Source organism: Labeo rohita, chromosome 24, assembly GCF_022985175.1.
Source record: "Labeo rohita strain BAU-BD-2019 chromosome 24, IGBB_LRoh.1.0, whole genome shotgun sequence".
In the NCBI taxonomy this organism is placed as follows: domain Eukaryota; kingdom Metazoa; phylum Chordata; class Actinopteri; order Cypriniformes; family Cyprinidae; genus Labeo; species Labeo rohita.
The window spans coordinates 26,800,426-26,819,175 of record NC_066892.1 but is presented as its reverse complement, the minus strand read 5'-3'; the positions used below and the strand labels follow the sequence as shown (position 1 = coordinate 26,819,175).

Sequence of the window (18,750 nt, the reverse complement as noted above, 5' to 3'; positions counted from 1 at the left end):
CGATTCCAGAGAAGCAGTCATCTGACAAAAATTCGATCGAATTATCTGAAAAACCCCTCTTCATGAATAATTGTCTAAAACAAACAAAGGTTTGTATGTTTGTATGCACCGGTCAAACGTATGCACCGGTCAAACAAATGTTTGTATGCCCTGGTCAGTCCTTTCTCAAACATCATTACTCACAGTAGAGGAGTGGTAACAGATATGACTGGACTAGACAAAGACAGGCATAACAAACCATGTGTTGACTCATCGGGGCAAATAAATATGATCATAAATAAGCAATAGGGGCCTGAGAAAAAGTGATCAAGAGAGTCTTAGTCGTTTTTAGTTGAAAATTAAAATAAATTAAAATATAAAATAACTTACATTTAAATTTAAATAAAGATAAAAATAAATAATTACATTACACTAAATTCAGAATGAATTAAATGGAATTAAACAGCACTAAATTGCATTAAATAAATTAAATATTAAATTGTATTAAAAAAATACCATTAAAATACACTGAATACAACTGAATTAAATTATATTGTATTAAACTGCATTCAATTACATTTAAATAAAAAGAAATTCAATTACAATTACATTAAATTAACATTAAATTAATTTGGATTAAATAGCATTTAACTGCATGAAATTAAATATTAAATTGTAGTAAATCTAAAACAAAAAAAAAACATTAAATGACATTGAATGAAATTGAATGAAATTATACGCTATTAAATTGCATTACATTAAAAACTTAATTAAATTAAAAATAAAATAAAACCAATTAAATTAAAAATAAAAGTAAATTTAAATAAAAAAAAAAATTCAATTAAATTAACAGTAAATTAATTTGGATTAAAGAAAATTTAATTGCATTAAACAAATTAAATATTAAATTGCATTAAAAACACCATTAAATTACATTGAAATTGAATTAAATTACATTGTATTAAAACTGCATTAAAATTACAAATTTAATTTAATTATATTAAAAATAAAATAAAACCAATTAAATTAAAATAATTGTAATTTAAATAAAAATTAAATGAAAAACAATTAAATTACACTAAATTAATGTTAAAATTAGATTGAATTAAACAGCATTAAATTGCATTAAACTAATAAAAAATAAATAATTAAATTAAAAATAAAATAAAACCAATGAAATTAAAAATAAAGTAAATGTAAATTTAAAAAATTAAATTAAATTAACAGTAAATTAACTGCATTAAACAAATTAAATATTAAATTGCATTAAAAAAACATTAAATTACACGGACTGAAACTGAATTAAATTAAAAAACTGCATTAAATAAAAAAATACCATTAAATTAAACTGAATAAAATTGAATTAAATTATATTGTATTAAACTGCATTACATTAAAAACTTAATTAAATAAAAAAAAAAAAAAATAAAACTGATTAAATAAAAAAAAATTTAATTTAATTATATTAAAAATAAAATAAAACCAATTAAATTTAAATAATTTAAATTTAAATAAAAATTAAATGAAAAAAAATTAAATTACACTAAATTAATGTTAAAATTAGACTGAATTAAACAGCTAATAAACAAACTAATAAAAAATAAATAAAATAACATTAAATTACACTGAATTAAATTGCATTCAATCATATTGTAATAAACTGCATTAAATTAAATTTAAATCTTAATTGAATTTAATTAAAAATTAAAACCAATTATAATAAAATAATTATTATTAATTATTATTAATTATTGAAAATAAAATTTATTTGAATTAAATAACATTAAACTGCATTAAATGAAAAATTAAAAATCACACTTAATTATATTGTATTAAATTAAATTAAAAATACAAATCAGCTAAAGTAAAACAAAAATGTAATTAAAATTATATTACCATAAATTAAATCAAATTAAGATTATTTGCATTATCTGAAAAATTAAATTGTGTTATCCTGCATTAAATTATATTGCATTAAATTACATTGCATAAAATAAATAACTGCAATAAAATACATTACATTAAAATTTTAATTACATTAAAAGAAAATTATAAAAATAAATAAATAAATACATTTTCAAACTACTGTCATTGTGGGATTTCATAGGCAGAAAATACTGACAAGATTCAAAAGCAATTAAGCTTATGATATAACAGCCAGTGTTAGAAATGGTGTTATGGGTACCTGATAAGGGACAATGCTCCCGTGGGCAGTTCCCCATCGACTGGCTTCAATACCAGCATTGAGATAGTTGGCAGCGATGTGAGTTAGACAGGCAACCTGTAGAAAAATTGTAGAAGAAAATAGTTTTAAATCTAATAGTTTAAGTTTTAAATCTTGAAGAAGTCCACTTCCAGAACAACAATTTACAAATCATTTACTCACCCCCTTGTCATCCAAGAGGTTCATGTCTTTCTGTCTTCAGTCGTGAAGAAATTATGGTTTTTGAGGAAAACATTTCAGGATTTTTCTCCATATAACGGACTTCATTGGTGCCCCGATTTTGAACTTCCAAAATGTAGTTTAAATGCAGCTTCAATCCCAGCCGAGGAAGAAGGGTTTTATCTAGCAAACGATCTGTCATATTTTTCGGAAAATAAAAATTTGTATACTTTTTCAGCACAAAAGCTTGTGTAGCACAGGCTCTGGGATGCGCATTCACGTAGGTGGAACTACAGACCCAGTGTTTACAAAGTGAACGCGCAAAGACTAAGAAAGTGCAAGTAAGTCAAACGCTGTTTACAAACAAAAAGGTACAACGATGTCAGACGATTTTGAAGTTGGAGAAAATAGCCTTTTTGAGCTGGAGTACACAGACGATGAACTTACACGTGATTCTTAGCAGTGATAGGAAGTTCGGACCAATTTAACGACTCAGACCTTTGAGTCTCGTTCAGCAAAGTGAACGATTCTTTTTTTCCGAGTCATTTCGTTCATTTTAACAAAATATAATTAAAATGTTACGTGTTACTTCCCTAACACATCTACTGCTTACACAAACGTTAATCACACTACAAACACAACAAAACTATAATGCTATAAGAAACAGAAAAGATTAATTCATTGTTTACCTGGGTCTTTAGTCTATGATTAGCTCACCTCACCTCTTATCTGACAAGTTTTCGGGTTTGAGTCGTTCGTTCATCACGTGCCAGCCCCATAAGATGAACAAACAACTCGAAAAACCCGAAGATGCGAAACAGGTGAACTAATTCCAGTACAGAACCTAATAGGGCGTTGCGCATGCGCGACTGAACGAATCATTCAAGAACGCGCATCCCAGAGCCTGTGCCACACAAGCTTTTGTGCTTAAAAAGAATGACAGATCGTTTCGCTAGATAAGACCCTTCTTCCTCGGCTGGGATTGTTTAGAGCCTTTTGAAGCTGCATTTAAACTACATTTTGGAAGTTCAAAATCGGGGCACCAATTAGGGATGTGCGGGTCTAGTCGACTGGTCGACTAAATGGTACAGCTCCTACTAGTCGACACTGAAAACTACACGACAGAAAAAATAAAACATGAAAACTATGTTTTTACCTCAGACCTTGCATGCCCTTATAGAGACCTCATGACCGCGCAAAAGACTAAATTGTAGCATTATTTTGAATTAGAAGCGATTAGCGATTACAAACGATATCAAATTGGCTTACAATAACTCCACTGGAGCGATGCATAACAGGAACATCGTAGGCGTTAGCTTAGAGGCTAGCCAAAGCCAGCAAATGTCAATCACGGCATTCACTACAACCTGCCGCCGCTGCGATCCCATCCGCGCCGTCTATTCCTCTAAATGAAGACCCACTTCGGTGGTGGTGTGGGATTTTCAGGCGCTTTCTAAAAACTCTATTGGCTTGCTTTTCATGTATCTCTGCGTGCCTGCGACTTCAGTTCCTTCAGAGCGCCTTTTTTGTAGTTCACCAGACCACGCTGATAATTTACTGAACAAAAACGAACTGTATTGAGTAAGTAAAATGGGCATTGTTGCATTTTTTTTCCTTTTTTTTTCCCTTTTTAAACGACATTAAGCTGTTTTAATGCTATTCCTTGATAAACTTTTCTATTGTTTTTGACTTTGTATTTTAATATGTTGTCTAACGTTATATGACGATTAATAATTCTGTCAGGCTATTTATTGATTTTAGATTGTTCTGTATTTCCCCAGCTGATCTGAATAAATAAGCTATGCATTGGCTGACGTTGAGTGTACGCTCTTCTGTTTCCTTTTTAACGACTGCCTAAAATAAATCATGATAACACGAAGCAAGAGGAATTCATTGAGGGATTTGACAGTGTGATTTATAGATAAGTATTTCAAATGTAGGCTATTATATAGGCTACATGCCCATCTATAGTTTTTTTTTCTTACCATCTTTTGGGGGTATCTTGCTTTTAGACTAGTCGACTAGTCGGATACAAAACTTTCATTTAAAGGGGTCATCGGATGCAAACTTCACTTTTTCATGTTGTTTGAACATTAATGTGTGTTGGCAGTCTATGTACAAATCTACCCTATAATGATCAAATCCATGCAGTGGTTTTTAATTAATCTGTATAAATAATATCCCCTTTTTCAAATCGAGCCATTCTCAGATGCCTGTCGGTGTGTCGTCACACCGAAAGAGGCCACTCCCACAATAGTTGATTGACATGAGCTCTTAACTCAGACCAGCTGTCACAGTCCAGTAACTTTCCTTGTTTCGATGCTGAAGCAGGGACTAAAGTTAGACAAGAATATCTCAAATTGAGCGATTGAGGTGTTGTGTTGCTGGATGTAATAATGAACATAGTGGTCGTCATTTACTCCCAACATCTGAGCCGCTGAAGATGCAGTAGATTACATTTGTTTGTGAATGGAATGCGCCTCCTGATCTACATATATCCGTCTATGTTCACGCGAATCATTCGTGATTCAGCTTCACTTACAGCAGAAGTGTGTATATGTTTTTTTATGAATCTTTGTGATCGCCTTTCCCTATAACATGGTAGTTAGGAAGTTTAGCGGCTAAACGTGGCTAAATGTGGCTAAAAGCGGCTAAACAAGATCGTCTTTCCACAGAGAGAAGAAAGGGGCGGGGTGAGCAAAGCTCATTTGCATTTAAAGGAACAACCCCTCAGAATGAGATGATTTTTGCAGAGCTGATTTTGACAAGGTAAAAAGGGTATCGTTTTACAAAACCATTGAGAATTTTTAATCAAAGTATATTAGAGACTTTTCATTAAGACTCTAAAGAATCATGTAAACTGGAAAATGGGCACCCGGTGACCCCTTTAAACGTCTATCAAATTAGTCATTGCGCACATCCCTAGCATCCGTGAAGTCCATTATATGGAGAAAAATCCTGAAATGTTTTCCTCAAAAACCATAATTTCTTTACGACTGAAGACAGCAAGACATGAACATCTTGGATGACAAGGGGGTGAGTACATTATTTGTAAGTTGTTGTTCTGGAAGTGGACTTCTCCTTTAAGAACTGTCCGTAAGCTCATTACACCCCACTGTTTTGTGAGTTGAGCCAACTGACACAGCAGTTCATGCGGCTGGAATCCAACAAAACGAACCAACAAAAACTTCAACACTTTTAACAAACACCTAATAAACAAAAATCATAGAAGATTTTGGATTTACTGTAACAATCAGCATTTGAATAAAGCTGTAAAAAAAAAAAAAGTCCCGGCTTCCTTTACGACACCCAGGTGACGCCAGATCAGAAGCCACGCAGCTGAGACAATATTTTGCAATGCGTAACCATGTACTGCGAGAACACCGAGAATGTTAAGGGAGGTGGAATATTTTGTCAGATCAAAGGCTGTCGATGATGATTTAACAGTCTGGACACGACCGGCCTTCTTCCTCAGCCTGTCCTGCCGTACACCTTGAGTTGAACCCATTCCTCACTTTCCAGCTGTTTTATTTCCATGACGTCCTACGCTGACGCTTTTGTTTACCGAAACTTTGGTTTCTGTGTCTAAACGGCTGGAAACAATCTCATTTTTGACCATATGCAAGCAAAAAATAATTTTTTAGGTCAACATTAAATCATATCGGTGATGTTTCTTAACTTTCCTCTTCAGCAAGGTCTTCCAATGACAAGCTGGTGCTGAACTGAACTAGAGAGAGTATAAACAGAAAAAGAGCAAGCAACAATCATAATCATGATTTGCAGCTCATTAGATAATTCTTTTTTTTAATTCAGCGTCAAATGTTTTCCTGAGAAATGAATGTCAGTATATTGTAAACTTCAGTACACTGAAAGTGTGTCACTTTGCACCTCACAACTTTTTATTCATTACTGCATCTCCTGCTTACACACAATTTATCTGCTTAACTGGTTTTGCGTATAAGTCAAAACTTTGCTGATAGTTTTGGATTTCAGACCAATTGGATGTCTTCCGGCAGGATTTGGTCAAGAAACTGGATCAATATTCCTTTCGTGGGATTCAATCTCACATTCTTGATCAGCAGGATATTGGCACGATCTGACATTTTTGGCTTTGGAAAGAAATATAGGTATAGGGAAAAAACAGCAATTTTTCAATGCATATAACTAAACATAAGCTTGAATTACTTTACATGTCAAGTAAGTACAAAATAATGTAAACAACGATTTTCAATTAACATGAATTTTTAGTATTTATATTCTATTATAGCATATATTAATTTAAATATTAATCAATTAATTAATTAATTAATATATTTTATTCAAATATTAAGATTACAAATTTATTATCAGTTTTAATTTAATATTAGTTTACATTTTAGTAATTTTATGTGCTTTTGTCATTTTTTATGTCAGTTTTAAGTTTCCTAATTTAACTTAAATTTATTATATTTAACATAATATTTAAAATTTATTGGCGTTATTTATTTCAAAATTTCAACCAGCACAATTTAGAATTTTGTTTTAGTACAAAATTATTTTTTTCATTTTAGTTTTAAGAACTCTAATTTAACTTAAATTTCTTATATTTCATATTTAATTTTTTGTTATGTTATGTTATGTTATGTATGTATTTATTTATTTATTTAACGATTTCAAAATTTCAATCAGCACGATTTAGATTTTTTTGTTTGTTTTGTTTTGTTTTAAGTAAAGGGAAATTAAACAAGTAGCTGCCTGGAGGCATTGGAAATAAGTTATTTCATTTTTTATTTTAGTTTTACATTCTCTAATTTAACCTAAATTAATTTAATTTAATTTAAAATTTAATTCAAATTTAATTCAATTTTTTAAGTTAAGTTTTTATTAGGTGCTTTTTTATTTCTATTTACTTTTTTATTTTACATTCTCTAATTTAACTTAAATGTATTATTTTTCAAATTATACTTTATTGTAAGTGTATTGATGCTATTTTTTTTTATTAGGTTTTTTTTTTTATTTTTATTAACCTTTTTTAATTTCAGTTTTACGTTTTTTAATATAACTTAAATTTATTGTATTTCATATTATATTTTAAACTTATTGGACCTATTTATTTACTTATGTACGTATGTATGTATGCATTTATTTATTTATTTATTTAACAAATTCAGCCAGCACAATTTAAAAAAAAAATGTAGTTTGTTTTTACTTTTTGTATTTATTGTATTTCTTATTATACTTTAAATTTATTGGTGCTCTTTCCTTCTTTCTTTTTTCTTGATCTTAATTTCAACCAGGACAATTTGGAAATTTTAGTTTTTTTTGTTTGTTTGTTTGTTTGTATTTATTGTATTTCATATATTTTAAATGTACTGGTCCTCTTTTTTTCTTTCTTACTTTCTTTCTTGATTTATTGATCTTAATTTCAGCCAGGACGATTTGGAAATTTTATTTTATTTATTTATTTATTTTGTATTTATTGTATTTCATATATTTTAAATGTATTGGGTCCTCTTTTTTTTCTTTCTTTCTTTCTTTCTTGATTAATTTATTGATCTTAATTTCAACCAGAATGATTTGGAAATTTTAGGGGGTTTTTTGTTTTGTTTTTTTTTGTATTTATTGTATTTCATATATTTTAAATGTACTGCTCCTCTTTTTTTTTTTCTTTCTTTCTGTCTTGATTGATTTACTGATCTTAATTTCAACCAGGACGATTTGGAGATTTTAGTTTTTTTTTGTTTGTTTGTTAAAGGGGATATACTTAAAAAGGGGATATATGTATTTATTTATTTATCCAGCATGATTTATTTATTTCAATTTCAATTTTTTTTTTTTTTAGCTAAACGTGTGCCTTAAAAAGTCGGTGCCTGGAGGCACTGGAAATAAAGCCACTGAGTGAACTGACTTGCAGGAACTGAACTCAAGTAATTTCCCAGCAGACCCACTGCTGCCCTACAAACTCAAGAGTCCTCAGCATTTCCACTCAACAGAAACCTACAGCGAAGTGTGTAAATAAGGTTGCTATAACGTCAAAGACAGGAAAGCCAAGTAGCATCTTGTTACACTCACACCACAGACCTTTAATTTAACACGTGATAAACGTTTACAGGGTAGCAAGAGGTCACTTGATATCACCGCTCTCCAAATCTGCTTCACATATGTTCCTCTAGCCAGATATTTTCCAATTAAAACACAATAGAATGAACTAAAGCGCATCCCCAGCCTTCTCTCCTGAGCTCGGAACTTGTTCTTGGCACAACATCTGAGAAAAACCTTAAAACTTTTCAAGCTGTTTCACTCAAAACAAAAACCAAAGACATACCCTGCATAATTGTCAATACTTCTTTTACCTTACTCTACCCAGGCACTGATGAAAAATGCATGTAGTATTTCAAGAACATTATAAAAAACATTTTTTTAATATGTAATTTATTGTTAATAAAAAATACTTTTATGAGCTCTGAAGGCTCTTTTTCTCATAACTGTCTTTATGTTGTCAGTTTGATTTTTCTACAAACAGCTGTTCATTTTACGATTGACAATTCCAGAATTAAACTTATTCAGGGTGGCAAAAGCTAAAAGTGTTGCAACTTCAAGCGAATCAGCGAATGCTTCGTTATTCCATTAGGAGACAATAATGAACAAAAAGATTTTGAAAAGCTGAAAAAGGAACGAAGAACCAAAGCTAGGCAGCTTTTCAAAGTGTAAGAGCTACAAGAAAGTTCCTTGTGGTCATTTACGCAAAAAGTAGGGTCAAAGGTCAAAGTTAGAGATCGACCAATACAGATTTTTGAGAACCAATAGCGATACCAATTATTTGCATGTTTATGTAATCGATAACCAATATGCATAACTAATATTTATTTATTGAACAATGACAATTTTTAATGCAATTTTAAACAGAACTCTTATTTCTACATCAATAAATAGAGTGGTCTGCAAATCAAATCAAGTTACTTCACCTGTGAACGCTCTTGCTTTCTCTTCTCTACTTAAAGATGCATTGCCATAATGTGGATCTTGTCCACAATTCTCAAAACGCAAAAAGCCATATACCAATGGTTATGATTAGGGCCCTATGTAATGCGTTTTATTTTTTCCCAAATTCCGTTTTATTTTTTCCTGGATTCCAGTTTTTACCATTAACTCCTTTTTAATGGTTAAATTAAATTTTATTAATCAAAGGGCATGTCTAATTAATTAAAATCACATCAATTTAATAAAGGTTTAACAAAAATGACATGTTTAGGGCCCTATTAAATGTTTTATTTTTTTCTCACCATTTGTTTTATTGTTATCAAATTTTGTGTTTTAGCATGTCTAATTATTTGAATGCATACTTCACATTTATTCTTAAAATAGCCTTATGAAAGTTTTTTTTACCCTCAGAAATTCTGTGTTGTGTATTTAAAATGTTCTGGTTATCAAATGAAGGCATAAAAAAATAATCATTCATTTATCTTTTAATTATTGAAAATTAAGCAAAGCTTTTTTTTTGGCAAACAAAGGGGAATTTACTATTAAAATTAAAACATGGAAGAAATGTTGTGTGATTATACCCTAGAAAATAATGTTTGTTTCATTTTAGGAGTAGTAGTAATAGTAGTAATATATTTCTGGAACAATGTCTTCAAGTTAAACCGGACTTTTATTTTGACAGGTTGCCGTGTCTACCTTTACATTTCTGTGTGTATATGTTATAACGCTAGTATATAGTGACTCTCAGCAGATATTGTTCGTGTATTTATGCCCTCATTTAATGAGACGACAGACGCTGAAATCACCACGAGCGTCGCATGCGTTTCAGTGTGTGTAGTAAACAAAACCACTCGTCTGCTCCATTCATTAAAACAGAGACACCCAGAGCATTCAGGATTCACATTTAAATGGTATTTTTGCAACGTAATATTTACAGATACTAGTCCATATTGTGGTTTGATTTAAGTGTAATGACCTATTAATTAATTCATTCAAACTTATACAAATAATTTGTAACCTGGCTGCCTTAAAATTTTAAGTTCAGTCAACTCAAAAAAAAAAAAAGTTTATTCAACTTGAAATGTTAAATTATACTAAGTGACCACTTAGATATTTGAGTTGAATCAACTATTACCCATCTGTTAAGTTTAGCAAACACAAATATCTAAGTTGTTACTTAGTCCAACTTAACATTTCAAGTTGCCTAAACTTATTTTAGTTGACTGAACTTAAAATTTTAAGGCAGCAGGGTAACAAATTATTTTAAGCTGACTTAACAAATTGTGTTTTTTATTTTTTTTACAGTGTAGAAGAACCATTTTTGGTTGCACAAAGAACCATTCAGTCAGAGGTTCTTTAATGACATTCCGCGTTATTCACTAAATCCGTTTTTATGACTGGACTCCGCGATTCCATCAGCGTTTTCCGCTTCACAGAAATCATAGCGCCCTAGTTATGGTATTACAAAATCAATATCAGATACTGTAAAAATGCTTTAATATCAAAAAACAAAAATTAGGAAAACCGATTATCGGTTAATCACTAATCAAAGGTCAGTGCCAACATGGCATACGTACTGTTGTATAGGAATGGGTACTGGCCTTCACAAGCTTGCAATTTGATTCAATTAGCCATTTCATTGATGGCTGTTTCTTTCAACATACCTGATGGGATTTTTTTTTTTTTGTTTATTTTGTGCAGTAAGTTGTAGTAAAGAGAAAGAGATGATCAGTTCACAAGCTAATTGAACTGAGGGGGCTACATCAATCTGTCACACCACATTAAAAGGCATAATATGTACGTTTTTGCTGCTAGAGGGCGCATATTCAAAACAAAGAACCAAAGGCGTAATTTCATGACACCGTGATTGTGTGTGGAATCATGGGAGTCGTAGTCTTCATCCCTACAGCTGATACAATCCGACAAGACTCTGCAAGAAATCGTGTCTATGGATGAGCTAGTGTATTAAAGACATATTACTGTAGTATGAAGCATGGTGGAGCTGAAAGCTGTGGAAGGAAAACGAGGACGCTGGAGCAATTGCTAATGAAAGATGAGCGCGATATGCGGCTCGAAAGCAGCGGAGCTTTTGTTATTCCAAAGTCGACCGCTTCCGCTTCTTCTGGTCATACGTATGTGAGGTAAAACAGTGGTTTTTGGATATTTTAAGCAAACAATCTCACATATTGTGCCTTTCAAAAGTGCCTTTTCTGGGGGATGACATGGACAATATCTAAAGTTACAAAGCACAAAGCGTATTGCAATTGCTGGATGGCAAACACGCCATATATATTTACTTAAGTTTGACCAGCCTGTAAAAGAATTGCTTGCAAACCTCTCATTATGCTATATTATTACCAATCTTGGATTAAATCTTTGTGTCACCTTGTTTTCTTTCAATTAGCACTGGTTTTGTATTTATTTTTTAAACTGATTTGTCGTAGGCCACATTGAATTGAGTGCACACACCTCTGTTTTTGCCAAAATAATCCACAAATAATGCTTTCTTTTACTCAAAAACTGAGGTGCATAAGACCAAATCAGTGTTAATTTTGACAGCAATTTTGACTTAGTTTTAGTCTTTTGACTAAAATGTCATTTAGTTTTAGTCATATTTTAGTCATCTGAATTGTTTTCTAAACTAAAGTATCAAACTTGCCCTATTCTAGTATGTCCAGGAATGCCAATAGTCACAAAGCGTACAGGAATTCGGAAACAACCATGGAGACATTATATTACTGAATTGAAGAATAATGATTTCCAAACAACCCAAGGTTTTCCCAGGACATAAAATGCTGCCCATAAATACCCATGTTTGTATCTGAATTAAGGGAAACTGTGTGGTGTGGTTATCTAATGCCCCCGGTGCTTTTGCTATTGCAGAGAACCTATAAATTTGCTGGAGGGTTAGATTACTACAACCACAGGATGATCGGTGGGGAATGTTTGGAAAGAGGCGGAACTCACTTATCTCTGCCAGCTTAGGGTCTACCGCAGAAACCGTGACCCATCATCCCTTCAGCCCACAGATAAGACATATGCATCCGATAAATTCCTACCAGCCACTCTGAATCTGATGTACAAGGAAAAATACCACACAAAATCCAGCACAGTCATCGAGCAGAGACCGGACGGCTTCTCTTGAAATGGGAAGCAATTAAAAGCGTATGAGGGACACGAGGAAAAAAAGTTCCAAGAGAGAATGTACTCGAACCACAACAGAAGATCACAAACAATCGCATTATTGGAACCATTTCTGGAAACCACATCCTTCTTTCAAAGTGGTATCATTCAGGGGACGAGCGCTCTGACTCGTTACTGCACAAAGGTTTTGCGGTATCATGTCAGAAACAAGAATCGGACGCGTTGTGGATCTTCTGAATGATCTTCTCAGAAATCTAAAGGGACAAGATGACCGACTTAAAGTACAGCTCTTCGCAAGGCCAGTGCGGGACAACAGATGTAACTCAGATGCCCGATTCTGAACCCTCTATTCATTTGCTAGGTTTATACAGAGTCCAAGGCTCTGTTCCAAAACACAGCTGCCTACATGGGCAGCACTTTCAGGCCGCATGATTACAAGGCCTTTTAAAATACCTTCTTTTGGTCATAATATAAAGCTGCATTGGAAGTACTGTTGCTGACCAAAAAAAAAATTATAATGATTTCACTGAAAATAAACATATATATTTAATGTTTTTTTTAAAGAATTATCTTGTTCATCAAGGCTGCGTTTACTTAATCAAAAACACATAAAAAAACAAAAAAAAACAGTAATATAGTGAAATATTATTACAGTTTAAAATAATGTTTTTTTATGTTAATATATTTTAAAATGTAATTTATTCCTGTGATGCAAAGCTGAATTTTCAGCATCATTACTCCAGTCTTCAGTGTCACATGACCCTTCAATCATTCTAATATGCTAATTTATTACTTTTATTATCAGTGTTGGAAACTGTGCTGCTTGATATTTTTTGGAACCTGTGATTTTTTTTTTTTTTTTTTTTTTTTTTTGGGGGATTCTTTGATGAATAATTTTTTTAAAAAAAAGAATTTCAGCATTTATTCAAAAAAGGAATCTTTTCTAACAAAATTAGAAAATAATTTATACTGTTACAAATGATTTCTACATTAAATAAATGCTGGTCTTTTTAACTTTTTATAAAAAAATCCTGAAAAAGGTATCACAGGTTCCAACAAAATATTAAGCAACTGTTTTCAACATTCTAATAATAAATCTGAATATTAGAATGATTTCTGAAGGATCATGTGACACTAAAGACTGGAGTGATGATGCTGAAAATTCAGCTTTGATCACAGGAATAAATTACATTTTAAAATATATTCACATAGAAAATAGTTTTTTTAGATTACAATAATATTTCACAATATTACAGTTTTTTTCTGGAGTTTTAAATCAAATAAATGCAGTCTCTGAGCGATACACTTCCACTCAAAAGTGTAGGATCAGTAAGACTTGTATAAGTCTCTTATGCTCATCAAGGCTGCATTCATTTGATCAAAAATACAGAAAAAAAACTGTAATATTGCAAAATGTTTTTACAATATAAAATAATGTTTTGTTTTTAATTTATTTATTATTTTAATACACTTTAAAATATAATTTATTCTGATGCAAAGCTGAATTTTCATCAGCTGTTACTCCAGTTTTTAGAAATTAATACTTTTACTCACCAAGGATGTGTTAAACTAATAAAAAAATAATAGCATAGACTTGCTGTTACCACGGCGGTCTCTGTGGCTCCCTCTAGTCGCCGTCAGCGGGAGCCATCCCCCGGACTACTAACTACATTTCCCATCAGCCCGTGCCTGGGACCCGTCCTTCCGTTTCCGGGTCGTTCGGAGCACTTCCTCCGGCGGCCATTTATGGACCCGTTTCGCGGGCGTTTCCTCGCGAAGTTTTGGCTAGAGTTTTCTAACAATCCTGAGCGTTTTCCTTTACATCTGTTGACTTCCCATTGCCGATCGGACTGTTTATTCTCGCACGATTCTTGCTGCCTGCCCACTGACCCTCTGCCTGGATTATCGTTTCTGTATTGGATCATCTGCTCTGTTCTCGATTGTTGTTGATTGACCTCTGCCTCTTTGACTTCGCCTGTAATAAAGTTACGTCGCACATGGATCCCCCGCCTACGTCTGATTCTATGGCCGGCTTACAGAAAACTTCGCCATCGACGGATCCAGCGACTGCTTCCGCCACGGATGCACCGCCAGCTGAAGCAGCCACCGTGCAACAACTCACTACGGAGTTATCCGCACAAGCATCAAGGCTCCTCGCTCATGAACAACAGTTGGATCGCCTCACGGATCTCACTGCTCAGCTGGTAAGAGCTCTGCAGAGCTTTCAGTCAGCGTCGCCGCCCGCGTCTCCCCCCCCGAGTGCCCAGCCTGTCACATCAGAACCACGCTTAGCATTTCCTGAGAAGTTCGATGGTACTGCTACCAAGTGTAAAGGCTTTCTTCTGCAATGTTCACCGTTCGTCAATCAGCAACCGCATCTGTACCCCACCGACGAGTGTAAGATCTCCTTCGTCACGTCGCTTCTCTCCGGACGGGCTCTGGAGTGGGCCACAGCGGTCTGGTGCCTGGATCGCCCCACTTTCCCCTCCTTCGCTACCTTCCTGCAAGAGTTTAAGAAGGTCTTCCAACCCTGCACGGAGAGTGGAGACGCTGGGGAACAAATCATGGCGTTGAGACAGGGCAGGAGGACCGCCGCGGACTACGCGCTGAGCTTTCGGACCTTAGCCGCCCAGAGTGGATGGAACGACGGCCCCTTGAAACTCCATTACCGTAAGGGTCTCCACCCAGACCTGCAGCTGGAACTGGCCTGTCGGGATGAGGATCTTACTTTGGACCAATATATTGATCTCTCCATTCGAGTGGATAACCTAATGAGGTCTCGCAAGCCAGCTCGACCGTTCCAGTCTGCATCCATGTCGGCTCCCACCGGCGAACCCGCACCAGAGCCCATGCAGCTAGGGGCTACCAAGTTAACCCAGGAGGAAAGGGAGAGACGGCTGCGTGGTAATCTCTGCCTTTACTGCGGACAGGCCGGTCACATTCGGGCCAACTGTCCCACTCGACCTCCTCGCCCAGCTCCCTCGGTGAGTTCCGCTAAACCTCCTACAAACTGTTGTCACCTCCCAGTAAAGCTCTTGTTTGACGATACCTGTGTGGATACTACCGCCCTGATTGATTCTGGTGCGGCTGGGAACTTTATTGACGCTGACTTCGTGAAGTCTAACCATCTGCCTCTTCTCTCTTGTTCCCCTCATGTGGCAGTGGCCGCCCTCGACGGGCGACCGCTAGGAACCGGGAAAATTCGACATACCACTGACAACGTCCACCTGCAGATTGAACCCTCACACCGGGAAACCATACGGTTCTTCGTAATCACCTCACCTCAGACACCCGTCATCTTGGGCTACCCCTGGCTCAACCAACATGGGCCCACTGTCTCCTGGGCCACCCGCACGATCACCCACTGGTCACCCTACTATCAAGAGCACTGTCTAAGCACCACCTCCTCTACACGAGAGCCACTACTCCCCAACAACACCTTCAACTCGATCCCCTCGGATTACTCGGACCTGCTCGAAGCCTTCAGCCGCGCTAAGGCCGCCCGCCTACCACCTCATAGACCGGGGGATTGCGCCATAGATCTCATCCCAGGAACATCACCGCCCCGAGGATGGGTATTTCCCCTGTCCCGGGCCGAGTCCGAAGCCATGAACTCTTACATCCAGGAGGAATTGGCCAAGGGATTCATCACACCATCGACCTCGCCCGCCTCGGCGGGTTTCTTCTTTGTGAAGAAAAAGGACGGGGAGCTCCGCCCCTGTATTGACTACCGCGGCCTGAACGAGATCACCATCAAGTACCGGTACCCTCTGCCCCTCGTTCCATCAGCTTTGGAACAGCTGCGATCCGCCCGGATTTTCACCAAACTGGACTTACGCTCTGCTTACAACCTGATCAGGATTCGAGCGGGGGACGAGTGGAAGACCGCGTTCTCGACCACCTCGGGGCACTACGAGTACCAGGTGATGCCCTTCGGACTGGCCAATAGTCCTTCCTGTTTCCAATCCTTTGTCAATGAGGTCTTCCGGGATATGCTCAATCGGTGGGTGATCGTCTACATTGATGACATCTTGGTCTATTCAAGATCCCTCTCCGAGCACGTCAACCATGTCAGACTGGTACTACAACGCCTTATCAAGCATCAGCTTTACGCTAAGGAGGAGAAGTGCGAATTCCACCGAAACACGATCTCCTTTCTGGGTTACATCATCAGTGCGGAGGGGGTCGCTATGGATGAGAAAAAGGTGAATGCGGTCCTGAGGTGGCCGCGTCCCAGCACACTCAAAGAGCTCCAGCGCTTCCTGGGCTTCGCAAATTTCTACTGACGCTTCATATGCCACTTCAGCTCCGTCGCAGCTCCTCTCACGGCCATGGTCAGGAAGGGGGCTTCTCGCCTAGCCTGGTCCCAACCGGCCCTCCAGGCCTTCGACGACCTGCGTCAAAGGTTCACCACCGCGCCCATTCTCCATCACCCCGACCCGGATCGACCTTTCATAGTGGAGGTGGACGCGTCCAGCACCGGCGTTGGGGCCGTACTGTCCCAACGACACGGCGAGCCGTCCAAGATGTTCCCCTGCGCCTACTTCTCGCACAAACTCAGTCCTGCTGAGAGGAATTATGACGTTGGCAACCGGGAACTGCTGGCAATCAAACTGGCGCTGGAGGAATGGCGGCACTGGCTTGAGGGAGCTAAACACCCCTTCACGGTGCTCACCGACCACAGGAACCTGGAGTACTTACGATCGGCAAAGGTTCTCAACCATCGCCAGGCCAGGTGGTCATTGTTTTTCACTCGGTTCCAGTTCCAAGTTTCCTACCGACCAGGCACCCAGAACACCAAGGCCGACGCTTTGTCTCGCATTTACGAACCCGGTCAACCTGTCGTTTCCTCAGAACCTGTGTTGCCAACCACCCTGATACTCGCCCCGGTGACGTGGGATCTTATGACCGAGATTGCCGAAGCCCAACTCCAGGACCCCACTCCCACGGAATGCCCTCCTAGCCTCACCTACGTTCCTCTGTGCTTACGTCCTAGAGTCCTCAGCCAGGTTCACACAGCACCGAGCTCGGGGGCACCCAGGCATCGAGGCTACCTTGCACCTCCTCCACAATCGTTTCTGGTGGCCAACCCTCCGCCACGACACCATCAAGTTCGTGCAGAGCTGCGCCGTCTGCAACATCACCAAGACACCGCGGCGCCTGCCCGCTGGACTACTTCAGCCTCTACCGGCGCCCCAGCACCCTTGGTCCCATCTAGCCATAGATTTTGTTACGGACTGCCGGTTCATCCCACTCCCCAAACTCCCCACCGCCATGGAGACTGCGGAGCACCTGTGCAACTGGGTCTTCTGGCTCTATGGGCTACCTGAGGACATTCTATCCGACCGAGGTCCCCAGTTCACCTCTCGACTCTGGGCCAGCTTCTTCGGTCTCCTGGGAGTCAACGTCAGCCTTACTTCAGGGTACCACCCACAGGCCAACGGCCAGGTCAAAAGGCTGAACCAAGAGCTAACTCGCTTCCTCTGCTCCTACTGCCTCGGCCATCAGGAGGATTGGAGCCGTTACCTGTTCTGGGCTGAATACGCCCAGAACTCTCTCCGCAAGCCTGCCACCAACCTCACCCCTTTCCAGTGTACCCTAGGGTTCCAACCACCCTTGTTCCCCTTGTCAGGGGAACCCTCTGACCTGCCAGCCGTTAATTCCTGGTTCCAGCGCAGCGAGGAGACCTGGGACCGTGCTCACGTCCACCTCCAGGGCGCCATCCGCCGCTATCAGGAACAAGCCGACCGCAGGCGCCGCCCCAATCCCGCCTACGAACCCGGCCAGTGGGTCTGGCTGTCGACCCGGGACCTCCGCCTCCGTCTCCCTTGCAAAAAGCTCAGTCCCAGGTACGTGGGTCCCTTTAAGATCATAAAACAAATCACTCCTGTATCATACCGTCTTGAATTGCCTGCCGAATACCGAATCTCACCCACCTTTCATGTCTCCCTGTTTAAGCCCGCTGACGATCCGGCCGGAGTGGAGAACCTAGAGGGGACCGCCTCCCAGGGACCAGCCCCCATAGTCGTCGACGGCGAGGAGGTTTACCGGGTGAACACCATCCTGGACTCCCGACGCCGGAGAGGTCAGCTGCAGTATTTGGTCGATTGGGAGGGCTTCGGCCCTGAGGAGAGATCGTGGGTCGCCTCCGGGGACATCCTAGACCCCTCTCTTACTACTGACTTTCACACTCAACTCCCAGATCGACCAGCCCCCCGAGGAAGGGGCAGACCCCGGCGTTGGGTGCCTCCTCGCGCCAGCAGTCGCTCGCAGGGGGAGGGCTC

At 37.9% G+C, this 18,750-nt stretch overlaps 1 protein-coding gene across 5 annotated transcripts in view; it reads right to left on the bottom strand.

The window, feature by feature from the left end:
* The window catches only part of sugct (succinyl-CoA:glutarate-CoA transferase), a 167,561-nt gene that overhangs the window by 126,946 nt on the left and 21,865 nt on the right, over positions 1 to 18,750 (bottom strand). For 4 of the 5 annotated variants that reach the window (XM_051097775.1, XM_051097779.1, XM_051097776.1 and 1 more), the window contains exon 9: positions 2,165 to 2,260. The exons of the other annotated variant lie outside the window; for it this stretch is intronic. In XM_051097775.1, the coding sequence (XP_050953732.1) occupies positions 2,165 to 2,260 (96 nt within the window). The remainder of the gene's footprint in view (positions 1 to 2,164; positions 2,261 to 18,750) is intronic. 5 annotated transcript variants of the gene reach the window in all.